The sequence below is a fragment of the Culex quinquefasciatus genome, chromosome 2 (genome assembly GCF_015732765.1).
Source record: "Culex quinquefasciatus strain JHB chromosome 2, VPISU_Cqui_1.0_pri_paternal, whole genome shotgun sequence".
Lineage (NCBI taxonomy): Eukaryota > Metazoa > Arthropoda > Insecta > Diptera > Culicidae > Culex > Culex quinquefasciatus.
The window spans coordinates 73,901,428-73,916,166 of NC_051862.1; the positions used below are offsets into that span (position 1 = coordinate 73,901,428).

At 42.7% G+C, this 14,739-nt stretch overlaps 1 protein-coding gene across 2 annotated transcripts in view; it reads right to left on the reverse strand.

The window, feature by feature from the left end:
• Nucleotides 1-6,057: 6,057 nt before the first annotated feature.
• Nucleotides 6,058-14,739, reverse strand: part of LOC6044817 — a 161,022-nt gene continuing 152,340 nt past the window's right edge. For both annotated transcript variants that reach the window (XM_038253377.1, XM_038253376.1), the window contains exons 7-11: nt 7,536-7,716; nt 7,220-7,477; nt 6,885-7,153; nt 6,647-6,819; nt 6,058-6,196 (exon numbers count right to left, since the gene is read on the reverse strand). In XM_038253377.1, the coding sequence (XP_038109305.1) occupies nt 6,113-6,196; nt 6,647-6,819; nt 6,885-7,153; nt 7,220-7,477; nt 7,536-7,716 (965 nt within the window). In that variant the 3' untranslated portion in view covers nt 6,058-6,112. The remainder of the gene's footprint in view (nt 6,197-6,646; nt 6,820-6,884; nt 7,154-7,219; nt 7,478-7,535; nt 7,717-14,739) is intronic.

Below are 14,739 nucleotides of genomic sequence, written 5' to 3' on the forward strand. Positions count from 1 at the left end.
AGGTTCTGAACGACCGAAACCTTTATCTTCACTTATTCGCTTATTTTAGTGATGAAGTGCTTTTTGAGTGCTAAATAGCACATTTAGCACTTGAAATTTTTGTGATATTCAAATCACTATTATTATTTTGCTAATCCCAATTGCATAGTGAACAACGATTATTAAAAGCATCGAACTAAAGCTTGTTTTGATGCACAGTGAGCAAAGATTCGCTCTGCCGGTTTACGGAGGCAATCATCTCAAAAAGTGGTGAAGTGCTATTGAGTGCCGATGCACGTCTGCTTTAAACATTCTTCTTTGTTATTTAAACTCATGATAAGGGCAGACCGAAATTTATTGAAATCGTAAAAATAATTGTTGGAAAATAATTTCGTAACTTTTTTTATTAGTTACTTTTAATTTAATGATAGAATTATGCCGTTTCATAAATTTTTGAGAGGTTTTATGTTACAATTTTCAAAATATAAAAAAAAAACACTGAAAATTTTCAATGAAAACAAGTGCATTCAACTGAACATATTTTTTTCAAATACCAAAAACAATAAAATCAACAAAACTGTTAGGGAACTGTCTATTTCTGTTTTCTTTAATTTTTAAACAAGTTTGTTTTTCGGCTCAGCACTCACATAAAATTTCTGGAGTTTTTTTTAAAGGGCCAATAAACCAAATTTGCTGAGCGAGTTGTGGCGCTATAACCACGGCAAATAGTGTCCAAGGCATTCGTGGAAATACAATGTCCCATCCCTGAGGGTCCCGGAGGGGGATCCCCACGTTTCTTCCTCCCCTGTAGATTCAGAACTGTATTGCTGTTCGAACATTCGTGTTCAAATTCAATCCAATTCAACGAATCATCTTTGCGGTAAACTTTACGCAGTTGGCCTGGCCGCTTTAACGTTTGTGATGTTTCAAAGCAATTGATTGCATTGGGGCACTGGAAATGTTAATAATTACAAGAGGATGCTAGGCGTTAATCAACACCCAAACGGCGGTCGCATGATTGTGATGCATGGCGGCATGAAAGTGCATGGCTGCATGAAAACGGTCCTCATGCATTTTTTGCGATATAGGGATATGACTTTTTTGCCCGTTACCGACAATTATCGACATTGCCGACGGCTTTTTGGTTGTATTTCACAAAAAAAACCCTTCACAAAACGAGGATTGAACCAGCAACTTCTTGGTTATTGATCCGACACGCTACCACCGCGCCATGGACGCTTGATGAAAAGTAAGTGAAAGAGCACCAACATATGCTTCTCTTTGGAGTGTTGCTCGGGGACGGGCCAGCCTTATATGTGTTGGTGAGAACTGCAGATCGCTGACATGTTTACATGCGGGCAAAAATGATCTAGGGGCTTGCTGCAAAAAATGTTATAAAATGTGACAATTTCTGCAGCAAATCCACTGTTGCAGATTTTGAGATATATTTTTCCTTTGGGTGAACCTAAGGCATTTTCCAGGATGCCCTTGAAAGACTGGCTGCGCTAGAGTTAGATTAGATTAGATTAGATTAGATTAGATTAGGACCAATAAACCAAATTTGCAATTTTTGCTTTTTGAGTGTTGATTTTTTTTCAATCAAATAACTCAAATAATTACAGCATTTTTTTTCCTGTTCACGATCACACATTGTAAGTAGTTGAAAAAGCTTTCTGTCTTGGCAAAACAGGGAAGGGTAGGTAGAAGGTGCTTATCGTTCCGATTGCTCTTTGCGCGCGCGAATCGTTCGCATAACCACCCACCGGCTGCCACCCACCCGCAAAGTAAACGCCAAACTCAGCAGCAACATTGTGCAGCCCCGAGGCCTATTGAATTATGCCGGGTCGGTGGAAAACAAAAAAAAAAGTTTTCGGAAGAGGAAATGGGGTGGGAGGAGGGAAAGGAAAAGTGTTTATATTTTTTTCTGCCGTCAGCCGCTTGATGCTTCCCCCCGTCAGTTGGGTTTTACATAGATGAGTCATCCTTTTTCCCGAACTGAGAGCGAGAGAAAGGACTGAAGAGGGTAAACGCGTGAGAGAGCAAGAGAAAAAGTTTGTCGTGCTCCCCATCATGATGGGTTCGGTGGAGAAGCCCCAACATAGTGCTGTTCGGGGTGAATTCTTGTTTATATTTTTTGTTATAGTTCGAGCACTATCTTTTTTGTTAACTTTTAATTTTTCTTGGATTATTTCGTATTCTTTTAAAATGGTCTTCAAAAAATATTGTTTTTGGTGGTTATTGTATTATTGATTTGCGCGGTCGGTCTTGCTTGTTAATATTTATCGGAACACTTAAACTTTGTTTGAGCCATAGCATTTTTTCAAATGTGCACTTTATGTTAAACAAATTATTAACGTAAACCGATGTGACTTTGATAGCTGATGCGACTTCGATAGGGTTGAGTTTTTTCGCTCAATGGAGAGTACAAATTAAATACGTACAGAATAGTATGGAATCATACTGACCGTGGTAGAGAAGTGTTCAAAGTACTTGAACAAGAAGTTTGCATAGTATTTTGTATAGTTTGAAAACTTGGTTTACTATAATTACGAAAATGTTGAATAGTAGGATAATTTCAATGTTCTCAAATTATCATGATTTTAAAAATGAAAATGAGTTCAAATCGTAATTCACTTTCGGATTCTTTGGAAAATTTTCCACTAGGAGAAAATAAAATTAGTGTTTAGGAATTTCAAATTTTTTTTGTACATTTTATTATTTCACTCAATATCAATTTTGTTAGGCCGTTGCAAATATTTTTCAAAAGTTTATCCCCCTACCTTCAAACCCAGTCCGATAAATAATAGGGAAATTTTTGTTTTACAAAGAACTTAAAAAATTTAATGGACATAGAAATCTAATCATCTGAAAACAATTTGAAATGCATTTATCTGCGTTTAAAATCATTTGAAATCCCGTTGAACTGAATTGCAAAAGTTTTTTTTCAGCGAAAAATAAAACGCAAATACAGTAGTTATTCGGCTTTGTTTAACTGGGCGCTCGATAACTGGGCCGTAGCCTAGTTAAAAAGCAGACAAACGACAAAAAACCACAACAAACCAAAATGACCGAGGGGTTAATGGATGCCAAAAGCCTGTTCAATAAAGAAAACAAACTTTTTTCAAACTATTATTTATTTTCAAGTAACAATTAAAGAAATATGAAAAGTAAGCATTGTAAATAAATTTGAGTAACTTTTATTTTTATATTTCATCTGGAAAATATTATGTATCGGTGGTCCCCTCGTTATTTTTCGTTCAGCCCAGTTAGCGTGCAGCATTCGGTGACTGGGCTACGTTGTCAGCCCAGTTACCGAACAAGTACTGTACTTACATATTTTGAAAACTAATTGTCGCAAAACAGCTTGGTAGGTGGAAACTGCTTTTTTAAACACTTTTTTCATTCCGGTTACGCATTTTAACTCGGTGTACGACGGAATATTACAAAAAAATCAAAACATTTTCGTTCGGTCCAAGACATGCTAAATATGATTTTGAACGCTGGAAATGCATTTCAACTTGTTTTCAGTTGATTTAACTTCTAAATCCAATAAAAAATTTAAGTTTTTTGAAAAAAATCCCCTTATTTTCCGGATTATTTTTGAAGGGGGGTGCAATGGCCTAAGTGAAAAATAATAAATAAATAATTAGTTAAGGGAAATAATAACATGGTTTTTTTTCTTGAAAAACTATAACAGCAACCTTAGTAATGAAACATTCGTACTAAAAAAATAAAATTTGCAAATATTAAATCCGATAATTATGTTCGTTTAAAATGTATACTGTACCAATCACAGTTTCTTTAATTTTTGTGTTGTGTTTTAAAGTTTAAAGTTGAACATTTTAAGGTTTTTAACTAACTTTAATACAAAAGAATGAATGATTAAGTCTAAAAGAAAAAAAAAAAACATTCGGGGAAAAAAACCAAATTTAGAGTAAAACAGTTACTTAATCCACCCTTAGGTGGTTGACGCCTTCCTCACAAAGGGTGCTATCCAAAATGCAAAAAGTGCGTAAATAACACTTAAGTGCTTATAACTTTTGATAGGGTTGTCAGATCTTCAATGTTTTGGACGCATTAGAAAGGTATTTTGAATACCCATCCATGAGAGATCCGGACAACATTTCCATCAAAATATCTGAGATCCGGCCTCCAAAAAGCGTATAAATAACACTTAAGTGCTTATAACTTTTGATACATTTGTCAGATCTTCAATGTCTTGAACGCGTTGGAAAGGTCTTTCAAATACCTTTCTGAAAATGTATAGCATGACGGGTTTTCTTACAAAAACCACCCTTTTACAATCTTCTGGACTATTGTTAAAATCGGTTTTTAGCATAACTTTTGAAGTACTTAACTAAACTGCATAATTTTTAATAGCGACTTATGGGATCCCAATACGGATCGAATGACGCCAAAACGGACAAAATCGGTTCAGCCAATGTCGAGATAATCGAGTGACAATTTTTTGATCAACATCCCACCACACACACAGACATTTGCTCAGAATTTGATTCTGAGTCGATAGGTATACATGAAGGTGGGTCTAGGAGGTCTAATTGAGAAGTTCATTTTTCGAGTGATTTTATAGCCTTTCCTCAGTAACGTGAGGAAGGCAAAAACAGGATTCCATGAAAATATTAAACGGAAGAAATTGGGTTTTCCGGATATAAAGTAATACGGGGCAAAAATGCGCACAAGCCTTTTTAATGCTCTATTTTAACCTTAAAAGCTCATATCCGGGATTTCGAGATTTGTTTTAGGTAATTTTTTTGAAATCGCGTTACGAAACGAACGAACATTTTTGAACATTCGAAAAAGTTTTTAAATATTTTGCATGTTTTTTAATTTTAAATTAAAATTAAATTTCCCATAAAATGACAGTTGTCCAATTTTTTTTACAGTTGAGTAACGAAAAATAACAGATTTTTTTTTCGATAGAAAATACGTTTTTTCTTAAAACTGCGTCCAATTTTGAATGTTTTCGAAGGGGTGATGATTGGTTCCTACTTTTCATCTGTGGTCCACGTTTGGGGGTCCTGGTCAATAACGAAGTAGCAGTTACGGGTGGACACCAATGCAAAAAAACTGCGTCCAATTTTAAATAAAAGTCCCTTTGACACCAAACTCAAAACCATCACCATTTCAAGCTGCAAATTATGGAAAACACATCTTTCTCAAATATTTTAAAATGGAAGGGGTCTTACAGCTATAAAAGATATAAAAAACGGAGCTCGGATTCGTGTTCAGGGACAAAAATTACCTCTTAGAACAAAGTTTCATGCAAATTGAAAAGCGGTCGGGGCAACTTTTTCCGATTTCGTGTAGGTTGGCGAAGAATTACCCAGCGGTAGTAAAATGATATAATGAAGGGAAATTTCTCGTTATTAAAACAAATTACAAAGGCTATTATAAAATATAAAATTTATTGAAAAAACGATTTACAAAAGTTTACATGAAATGAGTTCAAAAGAAAAGAATGGCTTATTTACAACGCTTTTACTAACCGAAACATAATATCGCATGTACTTTTTTTTCCTTATACAGTTTTTTTTAGCTTGAATCTTTGCTCCAAACGTTGGTTCCTACCACACACTGCTGAAATATGCTTCACACAAAACATTCCATCTTGCGGGCTATTTTGAGGAGGTGGGCGATCCAACCAACACTGATGTGGGAGGGAATGTTTAACATATTACACATATTGTCCTAGGCGCCTTAGTGCTCTAATAATACACATGTTTTATCTGTTAATCCATGGGTTGATTGGTTGCGAAGGGTAACTTTGCGGTTTCTTTTTTTTAGTTTTTAACAAACAATGGTAATGTGTAACGGTAATGGTAATAATGTACGATGATGTAACAGAGCGTGAAAGATGAGGCTTACACGCTACGCAACAGTTTCGCAAATGTACTAACAACAAGTCAACAATCGTAAAATCACTTTTTTTCTTCTATGCTCTCTCTCTCTTATAAATACAATCGATCAAATTCTTCGTTCCACGAATGAGTGCACCTTCAGTATCTCCTTACTGCTGCTCCAGGGGGAGGGAGGAAGGCTGTGTCATGTTTTGTTTTGTTTTTTGCTACTACTAAATATCGCGTTTCTTTTTGTCTATGCTACACAACTGGTACTATTCTTTTGACGGACTCTGCTCAGTGGTTTCGTCCTTGTAGACGCACATGGCTTCGTCGGCACCGTCCGGGCAATCCGTCACCTGGAATGAATCAATTTTATGGAGTTGAGTATAGGAACTATTTATGATTACAGTACTGGTTCGGTAACTGGGCGTTGTTTAACTGGGCTGCAGCCCACTTAAAAAGCAGACAAACGTCAAAAACATAAACAAACATAAATGACCGAGGGGTCAATGGATGCAAACATCAAGTGTAATTATTAAAAAAAGTTTTTCAGTATTTCTGAAATTTCAAGTAACAATTAAGGAAGCTTGAAAAATTAGCTCTAGACACAAATTGAAGCAATTTTAAATTATTTTTATTAAAAAAATATGATACATTGATGATCCCCTCAGCATCTTTTGTTCAGCCCAGTTAGCAAGCAGCATTCGTTAACTGGGCGACGTTCTCAGCCCAGTTACCGAACAAGTACTGCATAACATTATCTGTACGATCAGCCTATGTTGACTATTTGTCATTTGATCACTCACCTTATCACACAACTGGCTCACTGAAATGCAAATTCCGCTCACGCAGCGCAGCTCCCCCTCGGGACACGGCGACGCGTGTGCCGTCGTCAGGAATGCCCTGCTGGTGCTGCTGTATCTGAAATCGTTCTCCGAGTCCGACGTCATCATGATTTCCTTGCTGTCCTGGAAGTTACCTAAAAGACAATTGAATCGTTAAAGAAAATTTCAAATCCTGTACAAGTCACCAATGAGAGATTACTCAAAGACTTGGGAACCGAAATGGTCCTCGTGGTTTCCGCTTCCGTCTGATCCTCCAACCGCGCTGTCCTGTTCTCAACGGTTTCGGTACGGTTCCTGCGGTTGATCTGGGGCACGTTCTCCGCTGCCGTTGGCTCGTACTCGTCGTCCTCCCGGGAAGAATCGTAGTCCGGATAGTGTCGCTGCTGGCGACCTGCCTGGTCCTGCTGTTGATCCTGTTGGTGCAGATTTCGCTCCCGATCCTCGTTCGTAATCGTCAGGTATGGTTTGCTGAAACTCTCGGATTGTTAGCAAAGAGGATTCGGAAAAAAGCTCAAAACCTCAAAAGCTACTCACCCGTTGACGGGACTGTTCGGAACCTGGACCTGCACAAACGGATACTCACGTTGGCTGCCGAAGGCCGTTGGATAGGTTGTCGGCTCATCGTAGTAGCAATCCAGCTCGTCGGACGCGTCCGGGCAGTCCTCGTACTGATCGCAGCGCCACTTGTCCGGAATGCACTTGTCGTTCGAAAGGCACCGGTATTCGTCCCGCTCGCAGAACTTGCAGTCGGATTCGTCCTCACCGCTTTGGCAGTCCTTGATGTTGTCGCATCTTAAAACGAAGAATAACATAAAAAAAATGTTTTGAGCAGTCTTAAAAACAGACTCACTTCCATTGAAGTGGAATGCAGCTCGAGTCCGCGCACTGGAACTCGTTGGCGTAGCACTTGCTGTGGCGCGTTGGATCTTCGCACACGGCTCGGTCGTTGGAGTCCGGATAGGCGTCGCAGTCAAACGTGGCGGTCAGGACCTCCGAAGAGGCGATGATGTGCGCGCACGGTTCCAGAATGGCTGAAGTAGACATTGATAGAGAGAGGGTATTTTTTTTAAAACGGAATTAGTTTTGTATAATTTTGCACAAAACAAAAGTTATCTTGCAACCTGTTTCTTTAAAACCATCTAAGTAATTCTCTACGAAATCGGCTATTTAAATTTATTTTTTTTTATTTTTTATTAAATCCGGTTGAAACTTTTATTGGTGCTTTCGGTATGCCCAAAGAAGCCATTTTGCATCATTACTTTGTCTATATAATTTTCCTTACAAATTTGGCAGCTGTCCCTTGGAAAAATGATGTATGAAAATTCAAAAATCTGTATCTTTTGAAGGAATTTTTGATCGATTTGGTGTCTTCGGCAAAGTTGTAGGCATGGATAAGGACTATACTGAAAAAAATGATACACGGTAGAAAATTGTGATTTTTAAATTAAGTTTTTGTCACCAAAACTTGATTTGCAAAAAAAAAACACTATTTTAATTTTTTGTTTTTGATATGTTTTAGGGGACATCAAAAACCAACTTTTCAGAAATTTCCAGGTTGTGCAACAAATTTTTGACCGAGTTATGAATTTTTTAATCCATACTGATTTAAAAAAAAAAACGAAATATTGGTCCCAAAAATTTTTCAACTTGATTTTTCGATGTAAAATCATATTTGTTCCTCCCAACTCCTTCTGGTGGAACTATCCAAGCGCGAGCTGAGCAGGTGCACGAGCAGCAAATCCTTGTACTGCGAGGGTTGGGTTACCTGGTCCAGCGACTTCACGATCCTCTCGAAGGCATCCAACAAATCGGTCAACTCGGATGCGGACTCCTTCCGCAGGACAGGGAGATCAAAAGAGCCTGAACCTGTTGTCTGTGGAGGGATTTGGTGTTGGAGTATTCTTTGCACAGGAGTTCCCATGCCAACGAGTAGTTAGCCTTCGTGAATCGGACACTTTCAACAATGGTGAGCGGCCTGCCCAACAGCTGACTACGAAGGTAGTGGAATTTTTCGATGTCGGGTAAGTCAGGTTGAAAGTGGATGAGAGAAGTGTACAAGTCGCGAAATGTGTGCCATTCATCGATGTTACCCGTGAACTTGGGGAGTGCGATTTGGGGTAGCTTGACATGGGGGGTGGAACCGGGTAGAGTGTTTTGGTGTGAGAGTGAGGTGGTATTGAGCACAGAATCTTCAGTATTCTCCCGAATCGTGTCCATAAGGAACGACTTGAGTTCAAAGTATTTGTTCTCAAACGTTACCCGATCTTGGACACCAGCAAGTGCTTCAGGGGTGTACTCTTCGTGAGACTCCACTTCTTCTCGGCATTCGTTAATCCGGTCCCAGAGACGGTCGAGCCTCTCCAGTCGCACTTTGACCTCGGTTAGGTTTACTGCTTCGGTCCAGTCCTTCATGAACTGGTAGATGTTGTCGAACGTCGTTTGGTGCCCTTTCATCCGCGTCTGCAGGACTTTCAGCGACGTTTTCGCTTTCGGCGGCATTGTTCCTCGAAAAATGAGACCAAAGTAGCACAACTTGGGGGAGTGAATTTATTGGAGCGCTAATTACCTGCTGGCTCTAGGATTTGAGCCTTGTAAAATCTTTAAAGATGATCCTCGTTCGCAGCAGAGCCAGCGGTCGCTTCGCAACGCATCAGCTGGACCACAGGTGATTCAGTGCCGACCATGTGCTTCGGCCTGAGACAATAGGGCGTCTCGAACACAATGGGATGGGCAATAGTCGATGTGGCACGGCGTTTCAGCAGTTCGGTTCGAACGAATGAACGAATTACGCTCCGTGCACTCGCCACCGACGATGTGGGTGGGATGGTGATCGCGATCAATTAGCAGCCGTGCTAACCGATCCTCAGCCAGTGTGGTGATGAATGGGTTGGGTGTGTCGAGGGTACCTGAGACACAGAGACCACGAGCAGTACTGGATTTTTGGGTGTAAGGTTTTGAAACCGCACTCACCTAGATTTCCATAGGAAATATGCCTTGTAGGATGACTACGCTGAATTTCCTCGAACAGGTGAGCCGTACCGACGCCGTCCAAAATGGCGTTCTCCTTGCCGTTTCGTGAATGGGCTTGGAATTTCACGATGACGATTTTTACACGGTTATTTTAATCTAAAACCCGCGAGTTGTTACTGTGCGATATCCGGTGCGATCTAACGAGTTCTCGGTGGACTCTGGGAAGAATTGGCCGCTGCTGTTCCTGGGAAACCGACTCCGAGTGTACACTGGACTTGTACACCCCCTACCTGCCGCACCTACCGGTTCGTGTTGGGGTCTGGTAAACGCTGCTCAGGTTCTATCGAAGGAGGATTTCAAGGTGAGAAGGACCAACCCCAACATTTGGTCCTTCGAGCCGGATGGTGCATGGCCTACGGACAGTCTGGACATGGTGAGGGTACGGATACCCGCGGAAAGGATTCGCGCCAAGTTGGAGAGTCGGTGCAGCAGCGATGGTGAAGGTCGCCATCTTCTCGCGGAAGGACAAAGGTCAAAAGGACAAAAGGACCTTTGGGAATGGTCGCCATCATTGGAGGTTGGCGTACTTCAGGACTGGACATCGGTACCGGGAATGGTTCGCCAGGTTAGTAGAACCAAGAACAATATGTCCAGCCGAAGCATTACATCCAGTCGCTTTACTAACACCCACACCTTTTCCGAATTCACTTGGACGGCAATCAATCAACCCATCGTCAACGGTGACGGTAACGGACCACTGGGAGTGGTGGTCATGGACATCTACGGTGCGAAACGGGAACATCGCACTTCCGGAAATCGTTTGGTTCGTTTTTGGATATTCGAACCACCGACCAATCAATGGAAAATGGACTCGCCATTCATCGGTAATCTACAATGGACATCCGCCATTGTCCGTGTGAGAGTAACCACGTGTGGAACGGTTGCTACCTGGTACGAGATTCGACGGCTCGGTCTCAACAATCACCAACGACCTGGAGCGTCGTGAAAGGAGCGTACGGATTGGCAAGCTCGGATTTCATCAATTAACTTCACCCGGAACGACTGATCCAGTGAGGATTCCTGTTCTCTCAGGTAATTTGGAATAGATCAGTATATGTTTCCGCCGAAGCTTGGGCAATTACCGCATACTCACACAAATATTCGTTCTACAACTCATTCCGAACGCGAACGACCTGAACAATTCCATCTTCCTCGGGCGAGGAATCGATGACGTCAATGGAGCACTACCACGTGGTGAACCGCTTGGTTCAGCGGTGGACGGGGCCTACCTGAGGTTACCTGTTATCATCAATACACACCCCATCACGTGGACAACACCACCTAATTCACCACCCCACGGAAGGCTGCGAAATGGTTCGCGCTGACGAATCCACCACGCGATCGTCACCCGACAGGGTCACCACAACAACCCCACGAAGGATGAGACTAAAACCTGCCAGACCACCCACTCTGGCAACCCACTCAACTCGAGGTCACCAACCATGCATCGGAGCCGAAGAGGTGGCACCATGGACTTTTCTTTAAGGTAAATAGCACGTTGCACGGTATATGCCTTGCCGAGGCATTACACTCTGGATATTACACCAAATCCTCTTCTCTCGATTGCATCATCAACCAATTTGGAGGCACGTCTCGGATCGGAGATTCCCGAGATGACGAAACAACTCGCTGATGACGTCAACCCCATCGTGTCAGCTGATCGCGGTTAACAAAGGGATCGCCAGCCAGGGCAGCGAGGACAAAAGGCTACCACTCCGTGGAAAAGCAGTGGAGCAATCAAAAATGGTTCGTCTAGACCATGACGTCATCAACGATCGGGTTGTTTTGAGGCAGTAGGAAAGGTAGTCGCAAAAGGCACTAACACACTTGTAAGCTGTAACATTTACACTTGGGATCAAACTCTGGCATGCTTACACAAACCAAAACCAACTGTCGATTGCTACCAACACACATGAGAGTTGATGGGGATACAACCACACACCAAAGCGTGACGTCACGGGACGTCGCCAACCATCTCGAACCTTCGAATGGTCGCCGAGTGTTGCGTCATCGGGGCGAGACACACCTACCACAGCGTGACGAGGGATGTTACGTTGGTAACCAAGGAAGGATGCAGTCAACGGAACTCCACGAAGCACGGGCTTCGGTACTCAACTGTCGACAGACATGGTCTCCTAATCCAACGAGCAGCCTTGGATCTTGCAACTTCCGTCTGGGACGACGGAGCAATGGTTTTTATGAAGGAAGCAGTCTCGGATGCACTGCGGGTTACAACAAGGCGTCACTGGGACGTCTGACCTACGGAACGGTCACCCTAACCAAGGATCTTCAACACTTTTCGGAGCGGTGACGTGCATGCATGTTCAACACCCATTTGGATCAATCTACCACCCCAAGGCCGGAGCAACGGGCTCCATCCACGGCCTATCCGGAGCAGGGCTCCAAGGAATCATAGGGACCGAAGCATAGGGCTTCAATCATGGTCAAGCTGGAGCAGAGCTTCACATTCCCACCCAAGGCCGGAGCAACGGGCTCCACCCATGGCCAAGCTGAAGCAAACCTCCACACATCCCAATCCAAGGCCGGAGCATAGGGCTCCACCTACGGCCAAGCCGGAGCAGGGCTCCCCATGGACTATCCAAGGTCGAAGCATCGGGCTTCTTCCACGTCAACCCAAGGTCGGAGCATCGGGCTCCTTCCACGGTCAACAGCGAAGGAAATCACCAGCTGGAGAAGGTCTCCACATTTCCAACCAAGGTCGGGGCAACGGGCTCCACGTACGCACAACCAGAAAGCTGAAGCAGGGCTTCACAAGGGACCCACGGGCGGTCACACGGAGGTGCAGAGATTGTGCACAGTCTCACACCTAGCGGACGATACAAATCGTCACAAGCACTCACTTTGAGTCAACATAATTGGTTTTTATTTTTAATCCACTCGGGAAGCTGAACACCAAGATCATCCAGGTGGACGATCAGGCAAGGTTGGGTATAGACAGCAAGACGTCATCACTCCAAGATCGACGTGGCTCAGTCACGCAGGAATCGCGGCAGATGTGCAGGTGCACAATTCTAGGACGGTCTGTTTCAATGTTTAATCCGATCACAATAACTGCGGGGCAATTACGAACGATCGGCAAGACCATTTCAACGCAACTCACAACCACATAGGATCGAATTACAACGACATCGACAGCGGTTTGTCGATGGTGGGTGAGCTGGTATGCACACCACAGGAACGGTTTGGACAAGATCGCAACGATCAACACGACGGTTTTCACGACTGCTGTTTGCAGTTTGGGTTCGCCATGGGCACGCTCACATCCAGGATCGAGTACGGCGAACTGGACTTCTGTGTGTAGGATACATGCAGAAGTACTAGGCGATGGTCAACGGTGGGTGAGGTTCGGAAACACTCACACTCACGCAGGACACGAATCCAACCAGGAAGACCAACTCAGCGTGGACACGATCTGCTGGAGCTGGTCAGCAGTACAAGGAAACAACAACATCCCGGGCAAGCAGGCAGCACATCACCATTTGGTTTGGTTTGGTCAACAATTGGTATTGGTTTCGGGTAACCCTTAAGCTGCCATGGTACGGAATTTACACAACGACACATGGTTAGGAAAACACCAGATTCGGGAGTTTTGGGTACTTGGCTTGTCGTGGTCCCCAATCACGACAGTCAGTACATGGGAATTTTGGTTGTTCAGAAATTTTAGAAATTTCAGGGTGGGTGAGGATGTTTGGGAGTAGCGTCCACCCTTGGATGTACCTGGTCAAACTTATATTCACCACTTTTGATACCTTCGATCCTCTCTGGAGAGATCAATGACGTCACCTAGGATTAGCTCATTATCTCCGGATTTTGGTGCTAATATGCGTGATATGGATCGACTTGTGGGTTGAAGATGATCTGTAGGAGATTTAGGTTTAAACACACACAGTCGATCCATATCACGCATATTAGCACCAAAATCCGGAGATAATGAGCTAATCCTAGGTGACGTCATTGATCTCTCCAGAGAGGATCGAAGGTATCAAAAGTGGTGAATATAAGTTTGACCAGGGGTACATCCAAGGGTGGACGCTACTCCCAAACAATATTTGCAATCATTTTTTTTAATTAGGCCGTTGCAAATATTTTTCAAAGTTTATATCGTCAACTGACAACAATGCAGAATGCCTTTTTCTTCATTGATAATCATATCTAACATGTTTGGACTCATTTAAAAATATTTTCAACTTTTATGAAATTACAGTGTACAGCACTGCAAAAACTTTTTTTGTCGCAATAATAAAATTTTCGTCAGTACTTAGAAATTTTGGAAATCAATGATTGCAAAACAACTGGACAGGTGTATGAAGTATGATGAATTTTAAAACACTTTTGACGAAGAACTTCGTCTTAGGGCTCTATACAGGGTAGCAATCCAAAATTTCGCGAAGCGAAATGAAACCGAAAAATGAAACGCCTTCCCCAAGCAGAGGGGAAAATCACAGAAGCAGCGCGGCCGACGGTTTTGATATAAATATAAACGGCACTCCCTCCACAGCATTAGTTTAGTCGGTGGTCTACCACCGAAGCGAGAGGAGCTCAGCTCTTCCCGCGAGCGCCAGCCTTCTCTCTTTCCTACAAAACCACGGGAAATTTGAAGGCTGGCTTCAGTCGGTGGTCTACCACCGAAGCGAGAGGAGCTCAGCTCCTGTCGCAAGCGCTTGGCAGTAGTGGCCATCACCTGGAGTGGCCGGAGGCCCCGGGGATGTTCCGATAAGGGGACATTTGCGGAACCATAAAAGTTGGGGCAATATGGGTATCAAGCTCTAGGGTTTGTGTGTTGTGTCTTGAACACATGGTTTAGAATGACTCTTTGTAATAAATTTTATTGTTTGCAAAATATTTCTTGAAAATTGTTCAATGCCGAAAATTTAACAGAGAATTGATGAAATGTTTGCATATCAACTGGCCCGAAAATTTTGCCAAGAAACGCAAATATTAAAAACTCAAAAAATTTCATTTACTTTTGTGTCCGAAGTTCTTCGTCATGATGGTTATGCCTG